Source organism: Acipenser ruthenus, chromosome 2 (genome assembly GCF_902713425.1).
Source record: "Acipenser ruthenus chromosome 2, fAciRut3.2 maternal haplotype, whole genome shotgun sequence".
NCBI lineage: Eukaryota > Metazoa > Chordata > Actinopteri > Acipenseriformes > Acipenseridae > Acipenser > Acipenser ruthenus.
Genome location: NC_081190.1, coordinates 15,837,463 through 15,856,959, shown reverse-complemented (window position 1 = coordinate 15,856,959; position 19,497 = coordinate 15,837,463). Strand labels below are relative to the sequence as shown.

The following is a 19,497-nucleotide window of genomic DNA, read 5'->3' as shown; positions in this document are numbered from 1 at the left end:
CAAAAGCAATTTCATTTTAAAATGCATTGGTTTTTGTGAGATTTTCTCCAGTCAATTGCAAATTTGTCAGGAAAAGACATCAAATAACATATTGTATCTAATATTTTCTTCACCGAATAAAAATTGCTGCATGAAGACCAATTTAATTAATTCATGAATTACTTTATTTTTTCGCAAGGTAGATTTAATGCATTTTCACTTACTGTCTGTTTCATGCAGCACAATGTTTGAAGTAAGATTCATTTCAGCAAACAAGGTAGCTTACACACACAATTCTTTTTTGTGCTTACCTTATTTACATAGTTTCTTTGGTGAAAGCATGAATACATATCATTTAAAACAGAGATACATTACCAATAACACATTTAACACAACTTGGTTTGTGTTGGGAATAAAGTAGCTTACAGTAAACTACAGTATTCACATATCTAGATGTCTTAAATGCTACTGGAAACGCATCTCATGTTTTGTTTTTTCCTCAGAATTGGACACGTCGGGTTTCTGTAAATATCTGTGGGCTGGCACTGCCTCTATTTCTTGCATACAGTAGATTCCTTTGTTGAGAATCAGCAATTATACTTTTGTGTCAGGTTCCCAGGTTAACCCAAGCATTGACTAGAAAGGAGACAGTGTAATTTGACTCTTTTCCAGGAAGCACTGTATGAAGAATAAGAATACTGTTTGTCAGATGAAAAGAGATCATGTGAACACCCCACCCCTTTTGACATGTCATGTCCATGCTGATTGAAAGGTCAGGGTAAGCAGAAAAATGAAACAGTAAATGTACTTCCTGTACCTCTTCAACGAATACATAATGTAAACTACAGTAGCTTGAAGCCTTCACTAATGGAACTGGCTGTGGCCCTGACTATATACAGTATAGTGGCTGCTTTATTTTTCCCTTCTCATTATTATTATTTGTTTATTTAGCAGACGCCTTTATCCAAGGCGACTTAGAGACTAGGGTGTGTGAACTATGCATCAACTGCAGAGTCACTACTACAACAACGTCTCACCCGAAAGACGGAGCACAAAGAGGTTAAGTGACTTGCTCAGGGTCACACAATGAGTCAGTGGCTGAGGTGGGATTTGAACCAGGGACCTCCTAGTTACAATCCCTTTTCTTAACCACCGGACCACACAGCCTGCAATGCACTTGTAGATTTAGTATGGAGCTGCAGGACTACAGTACTCTGGGAGTCCTAATTGAAAAAAATGTCTGCCTTTCTGCATATTCCGACCTGCCTGCTTGTGGCTCTTGGTATCCACATTATTCCTTAATTTTGTTCCCCTTCAGAAGTTGGTGATGCAGTTCATTGTGAATTTCCTGGCGTAGCTCTTTGTGCTGGACTGCTGTATAGTGTACCATTCCTTTTCTTGTGTCGTGATACAGCAGTTTCTCACCGCTTGGTCTCTGGCTTTTACATCCCAGTTAGAGACTGAATCTGCAGCCAAAAGCGTGGACACAAAACAACAAAAAATGTACTGTTTCTGCTGCGACTGGTCACACTGAAATCAGTTGTTCCACTGACAGGTGATAGGAGGGCAAGATATACCCTGACAAGTCGTCATGAATGTAGAGGACATTGCTACAGTATGCAAACCTTGTCACCCATGCACTGTATTCTCCCTTCGATTCTAAACACTCAACAATAACAACAAAATAGATTTTTTTTTTTTTTTTTTTTTTTTTTTTTTTTTTTTTTAAGTACAGTTGCATACATATATTGGACAAATGCATGCTGTGGAATGTCCCATTTTATATTGTGATCCCACCTCCTACTTTTTGGCTGACCGTCGTATACAAAGTTTCAAGTTTACAATCCAGTCCAGTAAGTGTCCACAGGTCATGTACCTTGTTGTTTGCGCAGCAATTTGGCCTTAAACCCTCTCGGTTATGGAGGCTGCCAGTGACTGACTGAATGAGGTCAGTTTGTGAAAGCCCAGATTGCATCAAACAAAGCAGTTTGATTTGATGTGCAGAGAAGTTACATTTTGTTTCCTTCTGTCGCTTATGAACTCAATGTAAAATTGAGGATCACTGAGAGTAACAGCAAAGTGAACGTGAAAACAAGTAGCGATGCAGCCCCTCCACTAGATGAAGACAAAAACAATGCATTACAGCAAGCCTACAATACTAAGGGGGGGGGGGGGTGTTCTGTCAAAAAACTGCTATGGTCTATTCTTTCAACTGGCTCAAAAAAACGCTTTGTATCAAGTTCACTGTGAACCCAGTCCCCAGTTTGTGTGTGTGTTTTCTCTGAGATATATTGCGCTAAAACCGTGCACAACATGAATTTCCTGTTTTCGTGCTCATCCTGGAAAAAAATGGAATAAAATTAAATGTAATGACTTGCATCCAGATTCGCACCTCTGGGATTACTGATCCTATGATGCATTTGAGTTGCCGTGGTGCTCACGCATCCGTGCCATTTCCATGAAGTGGTACAAAAACACGCACTATCCTGGCAGACAAAAGTGGAGGTGTTGAAAGCGGTGGATAATGCACCACCATACAAGAAAAAGAAAGATGTTGCTGCAGATTTCAACTTTCCTGCAAGTCGTCAGCGTTTCTGATTTGCTTAATGCCTGACGTTGAGGACACCTTGCTTTTTGTGGTTTTAAAAACACTGGTGATCGGAATGGGACACAGGTTTAAATTGCAGTTTGTTTGCCATGTATATTTTTTTAACAGTTTGCTTACAACTGTGTTTTCAATAAAATGCGCAGTACTTTTAAATGTCATAATACTTTTCATTGTTCTGTTATGTAATTGAAATTTGATTGCAGTGCTACTGTAACTTGAATACAAACTGACCTATGCATTTTGCTTAGACTCCTGAATATATGAATTGCTATTATACAAATTTTGTTGCTGGTCCCTTTAAATTTGTATTAACGAGAATTGCCTGTATATAGTAATGCATTGTTAATGACAGCAGGTAACTTATTGGGGATTTTATTTTTGATGATTCAAAGTGCCCCAGCCTTTCCTTGAAAAGCAGATTTTAGTGTATTGGTCTTTAGCAGTGAGGCACGTGGCTTAACTTCGAGGGTTGACATTGGATGTCATAATTACTTTGTTACAAGATTGCATGGTTTTGGAGATTTATTTTCTGTTTTTGGTCATTGTGCAGCTCTATTTTACCTTAGAAAAAAAACATCAAGCTCAGCACTGAGGGATGCAGAATTTGACCCTACCAACTAATTAAAACAATTTTGTTACACAGCAACTGAAAACTTTAAATTTAGTTGGAATAAAAAGTCTATTTATTTTGTTGATGTGAAAGTATTACATTCCACAAGTGCTATGTCAGATTTCTGTTGCCAGGTAATTTTAGTAACGAATTCTTATAAAAATAAGAGGACCGGGTGTGGAGCATGTGGATTTGTCTACAGTAGCCCTGTGATTTTTAAATATTACTGCAAGATGTTTGGCAGTAAACAGATTATCAAGTTAACGGTACATTAGTACTGTCAAGTATATCAAATGAAGCTTCAGGTGAAACATTAACCTGATGAGAGCACAAGTCATCATGCATTTGTATGCATGCATGCTTATTTATTAAAGACACTGAATAATTTAACCAGGATTTAGGTAGCTGCAATGAAACCCCGTGTTTGGAGTTGTGTCCTGTGGCAGCAGGTTAAAGGATACGTGGAACTTTTGACTAAATCACCATGCAACAAATCTTTGAATACATACGCACACACGCACACACACACACACACACGCATTTATGTTAGCATCCCTTTTTAAAAGTGATTCCTTTGCTGAACTTATACAGTAGCTGGTTGTATCATGTCAATCAAAGGCATATTAGGCCACAGCTACAGTATGCTTTGTACCAAGGAGAAATACTATTAAAGTACATTGTAATTACAAGATTTAATTCAAGGTAAAATAAATAAAAGGTATTCATACATGTTTTGTTAGTGTCATAACTACGCTATCTAATAGTTTTGTTAATTTGACCATTCTCTGCAAAAGGTCTAGTTTCTTTACATGTGAATTTTAGTTATCCTTCTAATCTTACTGTACCGTTCTAAATAATCAAGTGTCGAATGGTATTGGGCAAACAGCCAAGCTTTAGATTTTGGCAGCCTTACTACTGTAAGAATCTTAAGTCCAAAGAACAATTTCTGCCTTATATCCATAGCTGCTCTGTCTCCTGGCCCAAGATATCAGCAGAATCTCATGTGGGTGTTTTTTTTTTTTTTTTGTGCCTCCCTCCTTCCCTGGAATTTATAAAACCCCATGCCAAACATGGCATGAGTATAGAATCTCCTTATTCGAAGGCATGCCTCGACTTAACGGGAGAAATGCTCTACAGTTTTTAAGGAGAATACATTTTGTGCAGTAACTGAATACAGTTTTCTGCAGTACATATTTTTGGCAGAATTAAGTTTAATTTGAAGTAGGTTTACCATTGGCTTTTTTTACTTTTTCCTCAATCTACTGTGACCTGTGAAATGATCCAATGGATTACATTTAAAAGAACAGAAAAATATTTTAATCTTCATAAATTAAGTGTACTAGTAAAAGCTAACTTGCAGTATCACATACTTTTTGATCCACAACTAGCATTCTTCCACCATACAGTACATTATAAATTGCTGAGTAATTCTGTATACCCAAACTTATTTCACAGCTTTGCATTTTTCAAGCACCTTCTGTAAATCCCTACTCGGTGGTCAATGCAAGTATTTTAAAGTGTCTTATCTCCTTGTTTTTCTGAAGTGCAGGAGGGTTTACTGATCCAAACTTCAGTAACTGAAAACAGTTCAGATATCATTTGTTCCTTTGGGTAATTAATTCAGTACTTTTCCCCAAGGCCTTTCATTTCCTCTGTGGTAATGCGCTTTGCTTTTAGAGACATTGTAATGTGGTGATTGGACTAGGAGGCTTGAGTTCCTGATTTTGAATCCTTTGAGCTCAGCATCTGACTCGCTGTGTGACCGTGGGTAAATCACTTCAACTTCATTATCTAGCCACCCATATGAAAAATGGTTAGGTCACAGTAGAAAGTATTTTTTCATTTCCTTTATTTAATATGTCACTTTATTGTACAGTAGTTTTGGAGGCAGTCTGTTGCCCATTGGTTTCTGCTACTGTGGGGCTGGAAGCCAAGAGATTCTGATTCTACAGTATACAAGCTCCCTGTTGCTTTACATCTTAATCCCTTCTAGAAATGGGCAGAACCTTACAAATAATTAAATGAATGGCATTGAACACCCTTTATAGGTAAATTACAGTAGTTCTCAAATGTACAAATAACATTTCTGTCTGGTTTATACTGTATTTGGCTAATTTCTTCACCAAATAAAACATGAAAAGGTGGCATTAAGAACCTGCCAAGAAAAGTGGAGCACTACTTGTTAGTAGCTGGGCATTTGTATTCCAAAGCCAGAAAGCAATCTCTTTTTATGCTCTGTTAACCAAGAACTTTGCGTAAATTGGGGACAGAGCCTGAAACGGCAAAATATTGCTTAATTAGTTCTCAACACAAATCTATGGAATTACATGAAATGGGTCACTGAACTCTCATTTTATTACTTAATAGTCCTTTGTGTTTTAGAAGACGATTTTTTGATCCACACCAATTCAGGATGGGCGTTCTCTGTTTTGTAACAGTATTCCCAGAGGCATGGCTAGGGTCCAAATCTGCTTCTGGCTGTCTGTCAAAGCTCCCTTCCACTATATTGAGAGTGCCATTGACTGGGAATGTGGGGTTTTTACCAGATTCACAACTCTTGTAGGCAGATTTAGAAATATTATAAATGACTCTACTGCACTGAATATAGTGCGAAAATCAGAGAATACAGCAGTGTGTACGGGCTGTACTGTGAAGACACAGTCTGAAAGCAAGTTGTCTATCATATTAAGTTACTACCTCATAGTTTCTGAGATACTAGTCTTGTGGCAATAGATTTATAAAATAGCTGTCAGGAAAGGGTTTATTTTTTGTATGACACCTACAGTTGAACTTGACAGAGAATTGCAGAATACAGTACAGCTGTGTGCTGAGTATGAAGCCAATATCTCGGAGCACTACTGTAGGTCATGTGGAAAGCAAAGCAAGTCACAAAGCACCAATGTGGAAGCCATCTTAGGTCACAGGTCAGTCAAGGGTATTGTTAGATTTTTGCCCGGGGAGTTTCCATAACACTGAAAATTTGAAATTGCAAGCTTAATTTGATTTGAGACATCAGTGATTGCTTACCGTACCGCAGTGGAGATGCATTTGAAAATTCATAAAACACCCAACCCAGATTTTGCTGAATTAGTGTTAAAATGTTGTATTCTGAATAAAGTATATACAGGAAAAATGTGTGGAAATATTTGCAAATGCTTTAAAAAGCAAAAGTCAGACTTAATACAATTAATAACAGGGTATTATTCTTCATTGATGAAACAGACCATGACAGAATTAACATACTTTTAGTTACTGAACAAGTATTCTTACAAAACTGCATTTGTATGTGCACAAACAAACACATACAAACTGCACATACAAACTGCATTTGTATGTGCAATAGTCTGCTCTGCATTAAAAATTATTGAAGTGTACAGTAATTCAGTCTTTTTCAATTGAATTTTGTAGTGTTCCCACCAGTGAGCCTCTATAAAGCTCTGGCATCAGTAGCCATGGAAAAGGCAGTGACCCGATAGCTTAGTCTTCCAACAGGAAGGGCTGCTTGGGGATCAGTGTTGAATGAAAAGCAATGAAGCAATCAGTGTGGAACTGCTCTTTTAATAAATGCATTGTAAGGTAAGACTCCAACCAGTTACTAAGTGAATGTGCAGTAAATAGTCAATGCCTGTGTATGTATACATGTTTTTGAATTGGTGTCCCTACACCATATTGACAGTGTTGTGGCAGGCATTTAAAATAACATTTGTGACCAGGACTTTGACTTCAGCCAGGGCAGGTGGCCAATATGTGAGCTTCGATCGATGTCTAGAGAAACTCGATGTCCAAAAAGACTTTGTACTGTATTAAGTGAGGGGGTGGGGCGGGAGGGGGGGGGGAATGGTATTTTCTTGGTACTAAAATGAAAATGTATTATTTAGTGTATTTGAATTATCAAGCTAAGTTTGCTGTATATAAGCCTACTGTTCATAAAGCTATAAAGACATCAATCCTTGACAACTGCCAATAAGATAGAAATTAGGACAGTGAAGATCAAGAGCTGACAGTAAAAAGCCTCTGGGTGTCTGACTGGGAGCTGCTGCATGAACAGCAGCTGACCAACTCAATTACCATGAGATTTTTATAGCAGTGGAATAACCTTCAATGGTACTGTAAAGGGAGTAGTGGTGTCTGATTGGTTCTAATGCAATACAGAAGGATGGGTGAGCAGCACTACTCAATACATCAAGTCACTGAAAAAGTTTGTCATAATGGAATCCTGTCACTTTTTAAAATGCATACTATGCAGTACTGTACAAGGGGTGGAACTGTTCTGACAGTGTTTTAGCTTTCATCCCAAACAACCCTTGTACTTTGTTATATTCAGATCAAAATGTAACTGTTAATTGAAAACCATTTTTAAAAAATGTAATTTAATTCTGCTTCAAGGATACTACTCTATTGCTTGTATTTGATTGCATTTTGATGAAAGATTTGTTTTAATACTGGTACAAATAATTTGATTTTCTTCTCTGTGGAACTTAATTTCACTGCCCATTTCCATTTCCCCCTTGCTGATTTAGTTAAGTTCCTGCTCTGTGCTGTTTTACAGTCGGAGTGGTGGTTTTGCTGTGGGAGATTACTGGAACTGGTACATGTCTCCTATTATCTACTGTAGTTTCTGACAAACCCCAAATATGACCAAAGTATGTACAATACAATATACTTAACAAACTGACAAATTGAAATATTTGGCATTTCAAAATCTAACCGTTAAATACTGTACTACTATTATGTCTTCCAGTAGACTTGCAATATAATTGTATAATTTCTTTGATTTTACATGATGTTAAATAAAATATCTAAATTATGTTTGCGTGTGTATATATGAAATATATATATTTTTTATTTATGAAAAAAAAAATGGTCTCCATCCTAACATTCTAAGTGATGCAAACCTTTTGGCCATAGCAGTACTAGATAGCAGGCAGTATGCATTCTGCTGCCAAATCAACCTCTTTGTGGTTTAGCAGCTCTGTTGCTCTAGTACCATACTGTAGCTCTGTCTTACACTGACGCAAGTTCTTTGGAAAATGCCCAGATTCCTTAGGATCTTGAGACTTTCCAGATGATAAACAGGGTTAGAAACTCACGCTTGCCTGAGGCGAATTAAATCTGATGAGGGCTAGTTGATGTCTATGTCTCTGTAGTCTGGACGAGTACTTTAAAACAAATGTACACATATACCCTCACGTTCACAGAGTTGCGTTAAAAAATGCAGGAAAGTCAATTTTCTAACAGGGTGTAGCAATGGTGAATAAGCATTCATAATGCTTACAAAACAGTCACTCAGAACTGAAACCTCATCTCTGCAATGCCAACCCTTAATGATGTTTTACATTTCAGGTCTCCGTCTGCGTGGGATGCGAAGTTTATTGGGCGTTATGAATTTACAGCCCCCCCCCCCAAAAAAAATAAGACTGAATATGTCATTAGGGGGTCGGTGTCGGATACAATAGTTCCCAGCGTACAAAACTTCCCAGTATGGCGTCCAGTTCTGTCACATTGTTCCTTTAATGAAATGACGGCTGATATTTATTGGGAGATGTGTAAAACACATAGCTATTTATTTATTTATTTATTTATTTATTTATTTATAGAAAGAATGGTATGATATGCATCCCCTTCGTTTATCAACGGAAAGGTGGAAACAAAATGTCTTGTTTTAAAATCAAAATATCTCAATAACGTATTCATTACTATTAACGTATTAAGTAGTAATTCATCCCCTTTATTTTGATGCTATGCATGTCCCGATCTGACATAAGAAAAGGAAAATAGAATCTGGTACATGAGTACGGCGAGTGCACACCTTTCCGCTGTTGATGTTTGATTATATTTGTGTGAAATTGATGATACTTTTTTCATTTCAGCATGCATAAAAAATAAAAATGTGAATCCTATATGTACATGCAGTACTTAATAGACTTCATAAAGTGTAGTTGAGTTCAATTTTAGGGACAAGCACATTGTGAGTAAGTGTAAAGTAATATTTATGTAAAGTGCGCTTTCAAGGCAGTAGCCAGCGATGAGGAACAGGCCTCTGTGATAAGTAATAGTAATAACTATTTATTTATACTTTTACACGTTGCTTTGCCACAAAAATAAAATGCTTTTCATTCCTTGTGTGCATACATGAAGTCCCGCTTATATCTATAGCCTCTATTTACTTATGTAGAGTGATTGTGTGTAGTAGGCTACTGTCTGTATTTCAATTTAATATTGGTATTTAAAATATATCTAGTTTGTGGTTTTTGGGTGTTTTCTGACGAATGTACCTGCCTTTTAAGTTATTTTTATGCCGACCTCTTTTTATTAGCTCTAGGGTCTGCCCAAAGTTTGTTTGTGGATCAGATGCACGAGACAAGCGCTGTTAGGGTTATGTTGCCCTGGTAGCCACCTTGCTGGTCATTTAAGCCACAGTGAACAGCCCCGTCTTGTGCCATATGATCAGGGTGCCTGGGATGAATAATTTGAATGGGTTTATGGTTCTTTCTTCTTTTCTTTTGCACATTTTCAATGAATCAGTTTTTGTTTTCTCCATGTTCCCTACATGTTGAAGTTGTACACTGTCAGATTTGAGCTGGCCATACTAAAATATTCTTTTAAGGGCGTCTGCTAAGAAATAAATAATAATAATAATAATAATTTTACAAACTTTTATTTTCTAAAAAGCATCTCCTTTTTCTGTGGTTTGTTATCTGTATTGAACAGGGTGAGTTTCAGACTGTTTCACTTTTTTGTTATGAAACCGTAGTGTGTGCACATTCATTTCATGTGTACCTGTAACCTTTATAGTTAAAGAGTTATAGGCACAAATCTAACAGTAAAAAACAGGCGAAAATGGCTTGGACTCTAAATGGTTAAAGTAAAATGAGCCGATTTAACTTTAAGACTACTTTCTACTCCAGCGAATAACCTAACGTGCAGAATAAAGGTGCCGGAATAAAATGAATTGCTCTGCATTTTAAGAAGTGCTCTTATAATGGAAACACATAATTAATCATCGCAAAAGTTATTCATTTTATTTGATGAGTTTAGCGAGAGTGAAGTCTTTTGTTTTATGAAACAGTGTTGTAGCTACAACCTCCAAGCAGCGAGGGTAAAGCGATTATCACTGTCATTTTAGGAATGTATAGGTAAAAAAAAAGGAGCTTATTTTGTCTCATTTTTCCATGATTAACTAACTCAAACTGAGATGGTTTAGTGACACTAATTACAACATTAAAGGCAGGCGTAGTGCTCAGGAATAAAACCTGTCAACCAGAAACCCTAAATATCTGTTCTGGTGTATTTAGAAGAATTTGACATTTGCATTTGAAGGAAGTCGTATACTTCAAGCTTATTGTTTCAGACGGTGTGTAATTGACTGGTAGTTGAGTTAGGGGTTTTGTCGTTCAGGGCTGTACGGTTTGCAAGGAGCCCACGCAGCTGACCAATCACATTAATGGAGGTAAAGTGCATACTCATGAGTGTCAGAGCTCGGCCAACAGCCAATCAAATCGACTGGTCAGCCAAAAAGCTGGAACAGCAACCCTCTGAACAATTGACGCAGCGGAAATCTTGCTGTCTTGTCAACCTGCTTAAGCTCATTTTATTGCTGAATGTGATTTTATCATTAATATCAGACACAACTATGTATGCAAGCACTCTTGTCTTCTTGGTATTTGGATAATGACATCACTGTTAAAATTCAAGTTTAATAGATTGGGATTTAAAACGATGTATAGTGTCAACAACAAATATTCTAGCATTGCTGCATTTCATATTATCTTTTATATTGAATTAGAATGTTGCAAAGAAAGCTGCTTATTTGCTATGTAGAAAACAACACAGGTCCTGCTAATTTAGAACCTCAGGTACTCAAATCTACAGTAGTATCTTCAAAAAAAAAAAAAAACCTGTTCGCTAAATTGTTGTATTTAAATAAACATATCATACTGTCCTCGTATATTGTTTCTTCTGTTATAAAAACTTTTAGGAGGGTTGTGGGGGAGCGCCTCTTTTTTTTTTTTTTTCATGGCTGGCTAAGGCCCTGGTGTTATGAGTGTGAACCTTGTTTGTTGTAATTATACTTTGGAAACATGAACATCTTCAGGCTCGGGTGTCATGAAGATGATGATGGACATTTATTGGAACACTAAGATTGAGCACAACGCAGTGGATTTCTTTTACAAGCGCCCGTATCTGCGTCTCATCATTTGTTTGTAAGCTTTGATTTCTGTTTCATCAATAAACAGTGTTTTCAGTATTTGTATTCTATGTTTTTGTTACGTGTTCTTCTGCACACCTTTCTGCCTTCAGTGTACAAAATTTATTTTCAGCTTGCGAAGGGTTAAACTTTAAACGGTTTCTGTCAGTCACGTATTTTGTTACATGTAACCTTTCCCAACTATTTAAAATACTCTAGTAGTTCCAACGGTCCTGCATGCTACCTGGACGACTGAGGAGGAATATCATATGCAAAGCATTGTATTATGCATGAAGATTCGAGCAGCATGTATTTCTAAAGCTTGTATTTAAAAAGAAGGCTGCAGACTATAGTGCTACAGTAGGCTTATTTTCTTGGATCAGATTTTCTGCGGGAAGAGGCAGTTTGTTGATATAATTTCTTTGGAGGATGATAAACATCTTCACTTGTGCAATGTTGAATCTGGTGGGAAGATTTCAGTTTCATGCAACTACATATACTGAATAAAGCACTTCTGTCTTCACTATTCGGGTAATCAACACAATACAATCCCTGCTACTTTATTAAACTAGATCCACTTCCTTTTCAACCCTAACCCTGAACAACCATTAAAAGAAGTCATGACCTCTTCATGTAACTTTATCCTGTGTTTCTTTAACAGAATCGAGTGACATGAATGAGGTTTAGCAGAGTCCTTGTTTATCACATTTACCTTCATCCAGTTGGAAACACAAAAACATGGTCTCCTGTAGCTGTGACACTACAAATGTCAGAAGTCATCTTTATTCCATACTGTACTATAGCCTATTGCTGTCTGTATTTAACAGGGATTTGTGAAAACTGTTAGATTTCTGACTAACTGGTAATAACAATGCATATGTTGTCATGAACAACCATCACACATTTCTTGTTGTATAGTAGCATTACACAGATACAGGGTACAGGAACACACATGGCAGCACCTATGCCAGTATATACAGTGTTTATGGTAAGACTGGAACAGCAATAAATTCCCAAACTAGGGAACCTCTCGTTTACAGTTAAACCAAAGATCAGAAAAATATCTCCTTTGTTGTTAATTTCTACCCAGTTGCACCGAACTAAGAAATGCCATCACAGGAAGCTATCCCATAATGGGAAACCACACATTTAACAATAATCACAAGAAACTTCCCTATGGCCAAATACTTGACCAACCTTCACCTTGTTCTACAGTAGGTGGTGTAAGCAGTATTGAGATATGGTTTAATATAGTGAATCTGTGCAACATGCATGTCTGCTCTACAAATACAGTATACTGAATCCAGTTGTAAAACTGTTATCAATCTGACTTCAATGGATTTCTCATTTGCTGACCCTTTTGCATTTGTTTTCTTCACAGTGCCTGATAATGACAATGAAGCGGAATTTCTTTCGGCTGGTGCCTTGTCGCTGTCTGCGAGGAGAGGAGGAGGCGGTCACCGCGCTGGATTACTCTCACTGCAGCCTGGAACAGGTGCCCAAGGAGATATTCACATTCGAGAAGACCTTAGAGGAGCTCTATTTGGATGCTAACCAGATTGAGGAGCTTCCCAAGGTAACGTCTGCCTTCGAGCTACTGGCCGAGTGCCATTGGAATAAGCAGCAAATGTGTTGCCACGTACAGATACCAAAACTAAACTAATTACATTTATTTTATCACTGTCAGTGTTGGAGAAGGCTTCTGACATTCCCTAATTTTTAGAACATTAACACTGTATTTGAGTATAAACATTCAAAAGAAGTGAGGGTTGTCTTTTGAGACTACTTTTATTATAGATACTGGAACAAGAAGACCATTAGGTTTGTTTGTATTTGTAGTATATATACAAGTACACAAGAAATGCAAGTGTCTAGTATAGGTAGGATGGAACCTTTTTATGACCTATCATAATTTTCACTTCGTGGCTGTTTTTGAGAGTCCATAGGAACCAAGTTTGAATTGAGTTTTGGAAAGTTAAGAGTTAGGTACAAACTGTCTTGTATAGTTAGAATGTTGTGAACAGGAATTTGCTTAGTATTTTATGACCTTGATCTGTAATCCTTGTATGTCTAAAAAAGCAGCAATTGTCTTTTAATCTTTCCTTGTTTGAAGAATAGCTAATGCTGCTATGAGTTACAGATGACCCCTCGGCATGCTTTTAAAATGATGGTTACTGGTACCTACATTAAGACCACACTGATGAAAAAGTTAAGCATTTATTAGACTTCAGCATGATTTTTAATTGATGTCTAATGCATTGAAGAAAGTGTGTGTCTTGTTTTACAGCAATTGTTCAACTGCCAGTCTCTGCATAAACTGAGTTTGCCAGATAACGACCTAGCTGTATTGCCAGCCTCCATCGCAAACCTCATCAATCTCAGGGATCTGGACGTCAGCAAGAATGGTAAGCAAATGAGCACTTCCTTTATTAAATACTTAAATGCAGAATTGAAACGAAGGCCTAAATGATCTGGAACTGTATTTAATTTACATTTTGCACATAAATTGATCAAGCAGAGTTGTTGACTTGAGATAATAGCAAAGGCCACGTCCTATTGTGCTGCATGTTCCTGGTGCACTTACTCCAATCTATTCATCAATAGTGATCCCCTATGTCACAATAATTTCTTTTTTTGAATGCAAACTAAAAACTTTAAATTCACATGAGTTTTTACATGATCTCTGTTTTCTAGGTTGCTTTTCAGTGGAGTTGGGTAGATCGTCTGTGCACCAGTTTCTCACCTAAGGCTTATCCATTTTTGCGTTTAGCGATTTTGTGGGGTGGGGGCTTTGGATACTGTTTGAGATATTTTCAGGTTATATAAGACCTGCTACTTTAGCTAAATGTGTTGGTGACCATGAAATTGACCTCTAAACGAATATGGTTCCCATATACTGTAGAGGTCAGTTTTTGCTGTATAGAGGCAGTACACTTTGAGTTATTGTCCTAATACAGTATCTAGTACGCCATTGTATTCCCATGGTTTTCTCAGTTTTACTACTGGTGTTGCCCAATAAAATACATCAGTGTTGCGCTGTTTTAATCTCTGGCCGTATCAATGACCCAAATGACACACAGTTGTGATTTACGTACTGTTTCAGGGCCACTTTGTTTTAACCTCTGGATATGTCAATGCTACACAACTTTTTCACACATATGTTTGACATGTTTACAAACCGTTCAATCTGATATGCCATTTCTCCTTTACATTATGCCATTTCTAGTTTTATTGTATATTCTTGTTTATGTATTCTGAGTTTAAATACATGTTGTAGGATGTTAAACTGAGGGTACATGATAGTTCCACTTGCAATAAATTCTACTTTTAACATACAAGCTTGTGTGACCTAAATAATTAAATGTCCCTGTAATTTTAGTCCTTCCATGTTGGGTCTTTCAAGGACAGCCACATCTGAAATGTTTCAGGAGGTAATACAGATGTGTACAAGCCCTTCATAAGATCTAGGTCTATCTAATGCTTAACCGTGGAACTGTCAGCTTTCATTATATTCAAAGCCCAGTGGTTCAGAAATGAAGGAATTATGTAGGCTTCATTTCTGAGGAATAAAATAATATATCCACTAAATAAATACTGTGTGGTACAGCAACATTTCTTATTGCCGGTAAAGTACTTGTACATCTTTTTAACAAGTTATATATTTGAATATTTAATATTAACATTGTTCAGTCAGTATGAATTTTATTTTATTTTCAAAGTGAATATAAATGCTGTTGCAGGTTCCGGAATTTTTTGCCATTTTGTTACCGATGGTACATGCACCAAGTTTGGTATTAGAAAATGTCAGAGGTCAAATTCTTTTTAACTTATAAAAATATCACACATTTAGACATTCACAAGTTTGCAGTGCAGTCCAGTTTGTTTGACAGCTGGGCGTGACTCGGTGTAAGACAGTTAAGTGCCTTTGCCCCCAGAATCTCCTGTTCCTTAACTCTAGCCACTCAGACCTTCTACTGTACCTTCTCATGCTTACAGTTCTTGTTGTTAATTCCTGTTAAATGATTCAAGCACATCATCTAAAATACCTTTGAAACATAGATGTGCTATACACACCTGAAAAAAATAAAAATAAACAAACAACTTGCCTGTGTGTGTGTGTGTGTGTGTGTGTGTGTGTGCGCTTACTGATGTAGCCTAATGGGATAAGTACAATTATTTATTAAATGGTGTTTTATTCCTCTGCAGGCATCCAGGAGTTTCCAGAAAACATCAAGAACTGCAAGGTTTTAACAATAGTCGAAGCCAGTGTAAATCCCATTTCCAAGTAAGCATTCTGATATCAAAGTTGGAAATCAGTCGAAAATTACACTCATCTGGCCAAAGCATTTAAATTAAATTAAAAATCATACAGAAAAGAAAAGCATGATCTAATTGCACAGTGCATTACCAATGCCCTTGTTTAAATCTATGTGTGTGTAATGCAGTACACACATTGAAGTTTATCAAGCAAGAGTATTTGCTTTGATCAGGAACCAGTAATTTTGCAAACCATGAAAAGCAGATGTGATCTGGGAGGAGGGTTTGGTGAAGTTCTGATTTTATTGAAATACATTTACAGGGTTCCAACCCCATGTACAACTATTAAATGACTGAAGGCACTAGCTTAACAAAAGTGGGTTTTTCAGCACCTCTAATCTTAAGACACTGGTGATGTTCATAAACTTACAATAATAGAATCATTTTGATAATGAGCCAAAGGGCTGGAGCAGCTCCAAAGCACCCAATGCTGAGCATGCAGTTCACTTGATGAAACTGTTTAAAAGCGACATAAGCATTATACATGTGTTATATAATGACTTATGAAGGCATTAGCAGAAATGTTTGCAATATGAACTGTAAAACGACATACAAGTTCGTACCCATTTCTGGGATCCAGGTGGTGGTGGTGAACTGCAGCTTCTTGGCCAAAAACTGAATAGATCATGTTTTTTGTATTGCTATTTAGACTACCTGATGGATTCACCCAGCTTCTCAACCTAACCCAGCTGTACCTGAATGATGCTTTTTTGGAATTCTTACCAGCAAATTTCGGCAGGTAGGTCTGAGTTTGTGCCCCTCCTATCTTTGCTGCATTACCCACCTTAACAGGTACTGCAAGTAAGACCTAATGTGTGTAGGGAAGTGACCTCACAGTGGATTTGAAAATTGACCAGTGTGCCATGAAAAGGAATGCGCATGCATGCTCAGAAGTTAGTTTAATTTTTAGGTTAATTTTCCTATATCATTTATAAAGGTAATGTATCTTGCAAATCGAGATACATCCTAATGCGCTTCAATTTTAAGATGTTACTACTTTTTTTTTTTTTTTTTTTTTTTTTTTTTTACTTTTAAATAATATTATATTAAGTGAACTTGAGACCTGCTATGTCATCATCTAAGATGTGGTCAAAGTTTTGAATTACTTTGAAGCATACACCGAGACGTTTAAGCACAATGTGGTTAACCAAGTAAAGTTGAGATATGTATTTTTAAACACTGGGTGAGATGTGTCCTTTTTCCCTTAGGGGTCATACATAAATTGCAACTTCAGAAAGTATCCTTGAGTTCTGACTTTTATTGTGCAGAAAATGCAAAATTTGACCTCTCCAATCTATTGGATTTTACAGTTTGCTTGCTGTGATTAATTATACAGGAGGCGTTTGGGAAGAATTTAAAATGCTTAAGCACTCACTTGCCCTGGCATTTAAATATTTGCTTTGTTTCATTCGTGCCTTTGTGTGTACTCATAGTCTTTATGTGGAGTTGGTTCTAGAAAATGAAAGCCTGTACTTTTATTGGAATGTACACTCATCTATAAAATGGATTTGGAGGGATAAATGGTCTTTTTAATGTTAATGGAATCTCCTGGGTCTTGTGGCAGACCACTTTACTGTCCCTATGTGCTGTTGGTTCAGTAATAGTATCTTATTAGGGTAAGTTCCCTATTCCAACATTGGTCTTAAAGGGTCAGATATCACCAGGGCTCCTGTTTCTAAACATGACTCTCCCCTCGCATTCTCACTCTAAGTAGTGCCTTGTGGTAAAGGTGTAACCCTCACCCCATCTAGCTGGGAGACTCTCGGCACGCAGACTATTGTAGAGTAGGTCACACAAGCTTGTATGTTAAAGTAGAATTTATTGCAAGTGGATGGGTGTGTGTGTCAGTGTGCATCCTGTGTCAGCTGGTGCCCTCCGCCCCTGTTTCATATTGTACTGTAGTATGCTCATCAGAGAGGCCTCTCCTTTTCAGTAACTAAAAATGACAAGCAGGAAATCCAATCTGGCAGCGTCATTAAAATTCACTTCCTGCTGAAGTTTCGTATCATAAGTGATTAAAATGCAGTTTATGCAATTTGATGGCATTGCATTAAACTTCCTGAACAACTTCCTGAACCTGTAGTTTTGGTGTAGTGTGTGTTGGGCTGGTTTTTTTTTTTTAGTAGAATGTAAATGTGGTTTTGTGAATCACAATATGACCTGAATTCTAAGTCTAAGAGGTGAATAACAGCAATTATTATTGTGTTTCTTCTTTTTAACTGCAAATAAATACATTACATTTCATTTCAGAAAGAATCTGACACTATCTGGCTCATGCATTTAAACATTTTTTTACTGTCCATAAAACAATACAATGATTACACTGGAACACTTAATTTTGCTTAGATCTATAAAAGGTCCTTCTTGAAGAAAAGCAGCTTTTGGCAATCGGAACCATGGCCAATTTTCTGCAAGAAAGCTCTCCAACCTGACCCTAGCAAAGTGATGTCTTGGGAACTATTTATTTAATGGGAATATGTTCCCAGGAGCGTCCCTGTAATAGGGAAGTCTGGTTTTCTTTATCATACAACTACCTCGGACAAAGACTAAAGGTGTAATATGACTTCAGTTGGTCACTTGTACAACTTTTTTCACTCATTTATACTGGGAGCTATATAGGCTGTTTAAAGTCTCACAAGTTGTCTGAGTGCTGTTTTATGTTCACTGAAAAACAATGCAGATTTAAAACTTTGACTTTCTGTTTTAAACACAAACATGGTCATGACCAATGTTTCTAACAATGACGGAGTAACTAATATATTTACTGATCACTAATGCAGTGTATTCATGCCAACTTAATGTGCGACACTAAACATCATATCAAGCTGTGACCCATTCTCTCAGATATGTTGTTGTGCTATTTTAGGATCCATCCAGACCTAAGCAGCAGGGGATTAAACATTTAACAAAGCAGCACATTTTGGGAGAATGAGGATTGCTCTTTGTAATGTCATGTAATGGTGGTCATAACCTTGGCATAAATACATCACACCTGCAGGGTCCCTTTATAATAGAAGTCGCAGGGAAACCGTGATCTCAGACTTGTAAATGCCACTGAGAACATGCATTTCATTTGGAAAATATATTGCTTTTTTAAAGTCTTGCCTGAAAGTAGCAGAGTCAAGACCCAGCCTGATTGAGTTTTATTCAGCCGTGTCTCTTAGACTTTGTTAACTTGGGGGAAAAAAACTAAACAAATACTATTAACTGGGGGAAGAAAAAAACATGTCACATACTAGAAGGGATGATGGAAATAAGACACTAAAAGAAAGTGGTTTGAGCCTTTCTGAATTTTTTACTAATGATTACATAATTCAAAGATCATGCACTTGGGTCCACTCATACAGTAGCACAGGCAGTGGGACCATGCATGTCTCGCAGACCTAGGCACATGTTGTTCTTTTGTATGTTGAGGGATTCCAGTAACTGTGTGCAACTGTCGCCAGGCCACTTGCTTACCTCAGGGAGGTATAATACATACATACATTTACATTGAACTGCCATTTTAACTTTTTTTTTCTTTTTCTTTTTTTTGGTAGGTTAACCAAACTGCAGATACTGGAGCTGAGAGAAAACCAGTTAAAGATGTTGCCAAAGTAGGTATACAGGTTTTTATTTCAGTGTGTTTTTTAATAGAATGAGTTTACTCGAGAAACACTCAATTATATTTTGTGTACATCATTTTTTATATATATATATAATATATATAAAACCACTACAGCTAAAGGCAATGAAGATAACCTTTTTTATGTGGTTTTATATAAATCTTTTATGTAAAGGTTGGAAGCCAAACAA

At 37.0% G+C, this 19,497-nt stretch overlaps 1 protein-coding gene across 6 annotated transcripts in view; it reads left to right on the top strand.

The window, feature by feature from the left end:
- Window positions 1–19,497, top strand: part of LOC117403602 (erbin-like) — a 90,184-nt gene that overhangs the window by 33,533 nt on the left and 37,154 nt on the right. For 4 of the 6 annotated variants that reach the window (XM_059006596.1, XM_059006601.1, XM_059006597.1 and 1 more), the window contains exons 1-6: window positions 6,755–6,773; window positions 12,767–12,961; window positions 13,673–13,790; window positions 15,592–15,670; window positions 16,352–16,441; window positions 19,242–19,298. In XM_059006596.1, coding sequence (XP_058862579.1) covers window positions 6,762–6,773; window positions 12,767–12,961; window positions 13,673–13,790; window positions 15,592–15,670; window positions 16,352–16,441; window positions 19,242–19,298 — 551 coding nt within the window. In that variant the 5' untranslated portion in view covers window positions 6,755–6,761. Of the gene's footprint in view, window positions 1–6,686; window positions 6,774–12,766; window positions 12,962–13,672; window positions 13,791–15,591; window positions 15,671–16,351; window positions 16,442–19,241; window positions 19,299–19,497 lie in introns of those variants that run through there. The other 2 variants (XM_059006607.1, XM_059006594.1) reach the window with 2 other exon arrangements.